This window comes from Neophocaena asiaeorientalis, unplaced genomic scaffold (genome assembly GCF_003031525.2).
Source record: "Neophocaena asiaeorientalis asiaeorientalis breed wild unplaced genomic scaffold, Neophocaena_asiaeorientalis_V1.1 scaffold327, whole genome shotgun sequence".
NCBI classification, from domain to species: Eukaryota; Metazoa; Chordata; class Mammalia; order Artiodactyla; family Phocoenidae; genus Neophocaena; species Neophocaena asiaeorientalis.
The window spans coordinates 8752373-8759106 of NW_020174560.1; the positions used below are offsets into that span (position 1 = coordinate 8752373).

A 6734-nucleotide genomic window follows, 5' to 3' on the forward strand; every position below is an offset into this window, starting at 1 on the left:
TTGTGGTTCCCATCCCTGCAACATTAGGCTCTGCTGGATTCCTGGGGAGAAGGCAGGGGTGGGTAGTAGAGATGATGTACTAGTATGAGTACACAAATATGGGTTCTTTTGAACCTGGAAGAACTAATACAACCATCTTGAAGGAGGCTTTGTGATGGATTAGACATAATAAAGGCACAAACACATTGGAGGGAAGCAAAGGGTGGACCGTATTGTGTATTACTTCACATCCTTGCAAACTCACCCTTTAACTCAGCCACTGCTCAGTCACCACTTTTCTTAGATTTACACAAGCTTCACGCAGGTCTCTTGCCTCATAACTCTAGAGCTTCCTGCCCTGGGGCTTTCTCTGATCCTGAGCTGTGGAAATCATGATAGAATATAACACACATGCATTAGCAAACCAGAAGTGTGAGGAATTTAATATTTGTGATCCACCACTGGCCAGTGAAGGGTTGTCCCCACCATCTATTGCTGGGTAACAAACCACCCAAAGCTTAGTGGTATAAAATGACCACGATTGTATTCTACTCACAAATTCTATGGGTCAGAAATTCATACGGGGCACAGCCCAGATGGCTCATCTCTGCTGGTGATGCCTGGGGCATGCTTGGGAAGACACAATTAGCAAGAAATGACTCAAAGGGATGGGCAACCATCTAGAGCAGTGTTGGCCAATAAAAATACAATGCAAGTCACATATGGAATTTTAAATTTCATAATGTATTTTCTTTAATCCAATATATCCCAAACCTTATCATTTCCACATGTAATCGATATAAAAAATTATTGAGATGCTTTTACATTTTGGGGGGGTACTAAGTCCTTGCAACCCAGTGTATAGTTTATACTTTCAGAATATCTCAATTTAGATTAGCCCCATTTGAAGTGCTCAGTAGCTACATGTGGCTAGTAGTTGCTATATTGGGCAGTGCAGATCTACAGGCTTCCTCACTCCCATGTCTGGCACTTAGGCTGGGACGACTTGAAGGCTATGCTCATTTGGGACTGTCAACCAGAACACCTGCACGTAGTTTGGGCTTCCTCACAGCATGGCAGCCTCAAGCTAGCCACTCTTCTTAAATGGTGGCTCAGGGCTCCACGAGTAAGTGTCCCCAGTGATCAAGGTTCAAGCCCCATGGTTTTTCACACCCTAGCTTCAGAGGTCACATGGCATGCTCCATTGATGGAACCAGTCACAAGCCCTCTCTGCTTCAAGGCGAGAAAACAGAGACCCCACTGTTTGATGAGAAAAGCATGTCAACGAATTTGTGGCCATATTTTAAAATGCCACAGGAATGAAAGCCAGGAGATAAATGTTTCTCCTTTCTTCCTCCAGGCAAAATATTCTGCAATGCATTCATAAGGCACTTCAAAAAGTCCCAGCAGAATCAAACGCTAATCCCCACCAACTGGTCCAGGCTCTCATTCCTGCTCCTAGGAATACTTCCCAAATTATCGAGCTTCACCCCATAGTTCTCATGCTCTGCTTTCAGGGGAATCTAAACTAGGAACAAAGATACAAAAATCCCTGCTTTCATGGAGTTTATGTTCTAGAAAAAGAGACAGATATTAAAAGATTTACAAGTAAAGTATATAGTATATTAGAGAGTGTTAAGTGCACAGGAGAAAAAATTAAGACAAGAAATTTGGGCAGAGGGAGATTATAATTTTAGATAGAGTGTCCCAGAAAGACTAACCAGAAAAATAACATTTGAGTAAGGAGCTGAAGGAAGTTAGGGAGAAAGTAATACAGTAATTTAAGGGAAGAGTAACGAAGGCAGAGGGAACAAAGGTCTCTGAACCAGCTTGTACAACTGAAGCAGAATGAGTGAGGAGAAGTAATAGGGTCTGAAAACAGAGAGAAAACAGGGACCAGAGCACATAGGGGCTTGTAGGCTCTTAGAAGGATTGGGCTTTACACTGCGGAGATTAAAAAGCCATGGGCGGGGTTTAAACAGGATTGACTTGATCTGATTTATATTTTAACAGGATTGCTCTGGCTGCAATGTTGAGAATGAAGTGAAACAGGGCAAGGGCAGAGGAAGGAGACAAATTAGGAGGTTTTTGTAAGAATCCTGGTGAGAGATAAGGTTGGCTTGGACAAGATGGAGAGGGTAGATGTGGTGAAAAATAATAAGATTCTGGACACATTTTTGAAAGTAGACCCAAAAGTATTTATTAATGGATTGGATGTGGGGGTGAAACAAAGAGAGGGATAACATGACCGGGTTCACACGTTAGAGCATCCTCTCTGGTCACCCCTACTGACAGGCTGCTCATGTCCTTGAATGGGGTTAACTCCCGAGGAAAAAATTCTTCTTAAAGTATTCAGTGAAACTCCTAGAGGAAGTATCCTTCACAAACTAGTCCCTCCCTTTGCCTGTATCCAATGGGCAGTTGGGAAAGCCTCAAGTCATCCTTGCCCTCTACTTCCTGTTACCTTCACAGCCTCATTCCCTTTTTGAGAAGTAGTGTGTCGTCTGTTATTCAGCCAAAGAACAGCATTCTGACCTCCGCCTTGTGACTTCCTGGTCCCCCTCTTCTTATAAATACAAGGGCAGAGCTGGGGTCTGGGGGAGTCAGAGAGCAGAGGGCCCAGGAGTTCTCAGGCTGGTACTGGCTGTGCATGGGGAAGATGAAGACCTCAATAGCTGCCCTCTCCTGCCTCATCCTTGCTGCCCAGGCTACAGCTGGTGAGTTCAGTGAGCCTTCTCACAGGTGGGCAGGCTGATGGTGACTCTCAGTCCAGGGAGGAGATGCAGAGGGACACCTTTGTCCCCATAGGGATGTGATACTTGGTTAAAAGCAGCAGCAGTAGGTATAGACCTCTCCCTGCAGCCTTCGGTCCCTGAGGAAAACTGTATACAGGTGACTGGTCCCACCCGGGGAAACAATTCTCTCCCTTTCATGGCCAGAATTATATGACACTTTCTCTTAGCTGATATAGGACTATTATGAGCTAGATCAAGAGAATTGTAGTAAAATTGTAAATCTGTAGAAAGAGGTATAGAATTCTATAATGTTAGAGTTATTATATACCCTCTGGTGTAAAGCTATCATTTCAGGGAGGAAATTGGACAAGCCGGGCGAGTGACTCACCCAAGTCTACTTAACCACATTTATTGATTTATTTAACAGATAAATATCTAGGACTTTCTGTGTGAAAGCAGGCACCGTTCTAAGTGTCTTGCAGATATTAATACATTGGATCCTCCTAACAATGCTGCGGGGTAGACTATCAGCAAATTATATGGTTTTGCTTATTTTTTTTTTTATTTTACAAATGAGAAAGCTGAGGCATAGAAACCGTAGGTAATTTGCTCAAGATCACACAGCCATAAGTGGTGGCATTAGGATACAAGCTAGTTAGCAAGCTGTTATGGAAAGACATGTCATTTGAGACTTCATTTTGCAAGCCCCACACACATCATATCAAGCGTGTTGACGTGTATGCACATGCTTCATTTAATATAATTCATACGTAACTATATAAGAAATGAACTAAAAGTTTAGCTGTGTTTGCCTAATTAGCATAGTACAGGTCTACAACCCCTTATCAAAATTTCTGGGGCTAGATGTATTTTGGAATGCAGAATTTTTCAGGTTTTAAAAAGACAATAAGATATGACCCAGCAATTCCTTTTCTTGATATACCCCGAAAAATTGAAAGCAGATACATGAAGAGATACCTGTACAACCATGCTAACAGCAGCATGACTTTTAATCTCCAAAAGGGGGAAGCAACGCAAGTGTCCACTGACAAACAAATGGATTGAAAAACAGGGTATATGCATACAATGGAATATTGTTCCACCTGAAAAAATAAGGAAATTCTGATACATGCTACAACATGGATGAATATTGAAGACATAATGATAAGTGAGACAAACCAGTCACAAAGGGACAAATAGTATAATTCCACTCACATGTGGTACTTCAAGTAGTTAAATTCAGAGACAGAAAGTAGAACGGCGGTGGCCCAGGGGATGGGGTAGGGGGAAATGGGGAGTTATTGTTTAACGGTACAGAGTTTCAGTTTTGCAAGAAAAAAGTCCCATGGATGGATTGTGATGAGTTGCACAATATGTGACTGTACTTAATGTTACTGAACCGTACACTTAGAGATGATTAAAATTGTATACTTTATATTATGTACATTTTATCACATTCTAAACATATATATATTTTAAAAGGTAACACATACCTGGACATTACTTAACATCCCTGACAGAGTCTGAGAGACACATTAACCAAACCCAGTAATATTTCTGCAGCAAACACATTTACTCCTATGTTGAAGGAGTAAATAAAGCCTGTAGATAGCCTCACTTCACTTTGGGTGACATTGTGCCACCAAATCATTTAATGAAAAATTTGTCTGCTTCCAGAGTCCTGTGAATTCCAAAAATGTGTAGAAAGCATTGTGGACTGTATCACATTATGTAGCTAATCAACTGATTTATTTGTGTTGGATTTGCAATTTGCTTTTTGTATTCAAGTCAATAGAATATTTTCATCTCTCAAACTTTTTCAAAAGTTCCCTGAAAAGTCTCAGGGCCTTGATAGAGAAAATGGGCCTGGAGGCAGGTCTGGTCCAGTGGTCCAGCATCTTTGCCTCCCTACCAGGGGATGGGGTTGAGGAATGAGATAGATGGAGATGTTGAAACAACTGCTTCCCAGTAATTTTTCTTCCCTGCTCTACTGTTTCTCTCAAATAGAATACCTGACAACGAACCTGAAGAATGAACACTCAGTGTTTCACGGAGGTAAAGTTTTGTTACGGTATATATATATCTGCTCAACGGCTTCAGTCTACCTCGTTTACAGGGCCTGGGGGGAGAGGAGGGTCCTATGGGTGGTGAACATCTCCAAGGAATTTCAGGATGGGCCATGGGTCTATAGGTGGCCTCTTCCGTAGATGACTTATATTCCACCTGGCTGTCCCAAGAGCTGGCTCATCCGGGGGAGGGGGAAGGGGTGTTCTCTGATGCCCCCTGCAGGCCTCAGACCCTTCGTCTTCTGGGAGGAATGGTCCTGCTCTGTTGTGGCCCCGCCTGGATGCCCTCCGACACACAGCTCAACCCTGGGGAGAGTGAAGCAAGGAGACACCAGCAAGTGCTGGCAGAGAAGGAAAACATCTCTTTCAAGTCTTGCACCTTCTTACCCTTCCCAGTACTCAGGAGGAAAGGGGGAAAGGATCTAGTTTTCCTCAGACTCAGTCTTTAAGTGACTCTTTCTCTTGCAGCAGCCTTTCACCGTCCCACTGACTGCTGCACCTCTTACACCCGACTAAAAATCCGATGTGTATTCATGAAAGGTTATGTAGAAACGGCCAGTGAATGTTCCCGGCCTGCTGTCATGTAAGTGCCAAGCTCACTGGCCATGTCTGGGGGTGTGGGGGGAGGCACCTGATGGATGGATGTCCAGAAAAGTCCCACCCTCTGGATCCTGCCGGGTCAGCTGAGGCTTATGTCCTCATTAGGATCCATCGGGTATGAGATGTTCCCAGGGAAGAGGGAAGCTAGGGAAGGAAGGAGAGAGCAGGAGGGACGCCGCCCAAGGAAACTCCATGAGTCACTAAGGGAGTCTCGGAGCCTGAGGGAGGGTCTCAGACAGGGGCCACTCTGAGCTCCTGCAGCAGAGAAAGGAAAGAACAGGCTGGGCCGAGTGGGGAATCTGAGGGGCAGGGAGGATGGGCCTCCCCCCATTCCCATTAGCTGAACCCTCCTCTGTTTGTAATCTTTCCCCCCTTTGCTCCCCAGCCTCATCACCAAAACGGAGCAGCATGTCTGTGCTAACCCCAAAGATAAGAATGTTCAGAAATGCGTGTCGGACATGAAGCTAAGATCAGTGATCAAGGACCTGAGAACACTATCTGCTGAGAAGAGATACTTGGAGTAGGCCCCCTCACCTCCATCTCTCTAGCCCAGACTACCTCCTAGGTGGGCCCTGGCCTGAATTATTTTTTAAAAAGCAACAATTACTGTTCTGTTCTGGTTACAAAAGCAGTGCATTAATAAAGGGTATCCAACTTAACTTTAACTGTAAGAGGAAAAAGAATCTGTCGGAATTGCTGGACTTTGGATTTGCGTTTTTGTCAAAACAAGACATCATAGTAGAGTTTTTTAAAAGCTAAAAACATGACATTCGAGTATAGATTGAATATGTGTCAAAGGTGTATTTAACCCATTAATGAAGGAACAATTAAACTGATTCAAAGATCATCTGAGGAACTGAGGTTTATATAGTTATTGGGGATGGCATTCTGAAATGTTGTTAGAGAAAAACAAATTAATATCCTATAGGGCAGGGGTCCCCAACTCCTGGGCCGTGGACCGGTACCAGTCCGCAGCCTGTTAGGAACCTGGCTGCACAGCAGGAGGCAAGTGGTGGGTGAGCGAGAGAGCGAAGCTTCTGCCACTCCCCAGTGCTCGCCTTGCCACCTGAACCATCTCCCCTGCACCCCATCTGTGGAAAAACCGTCTTCCACAAAACCGGTCCACGGTGCCAAAAAGATTGGGGACCGCTGCTATAGGGCAATAAATCTGTAACTTTGGGGATTATCTTTTCTACTAGACAAAAAGTCCCTTGCATCTGTGCTTGGTAAAAAGCTACAAGTTACAAGACATAGAGAAGGAACCACAATAAGACGTGTAGGGGGGCAGACTTATGATGTAGTCAAGTCCCATACTCCCCGGTAGGTGACCCACAGACTGGAGAATAACTCCATT

The 6734-nt window shown here is 44.1% G+C and overlaps 1 protein-coding gene across 2 annotated transcripts; it reads left to right on the forward strand.

Moving 5' to 3' along the window:
* Positions 1–2472: 2472 nt before the first annotated feature.
* Positions 2473–6227, forward strand: CCL15 (C-C motif chemokine ligand 15). 2 transcript variants are annotated; one of them, XM_024757676.1, is made up of 4 exons: positions 2473–2696; positions 4722–4769; positions 5252–5363; positions 5766–6227. In XM_024757676.1, exons 1-4 carry the CDS (start codon positions 2630–2632, stop codon positions 5902–5904), a joined length of 366 nt encoding a protein of 121 aa, XP_024613444.1. In that variant the 5' UTR covers positions 2473–2629; the 3' UTR covers positions 5905–6227. The 2 variants fall into 2 exon arrangements, with proteins under 2 accessions (XP_024613444.1, XP_024613443.1); XM_024757675.1 differs by having other exon boundaries at positions 2478–2696; positions 5249–5363.
* The last annotated feature ends 507 nt before the right edge of the window (positions 6228–6734 follow it).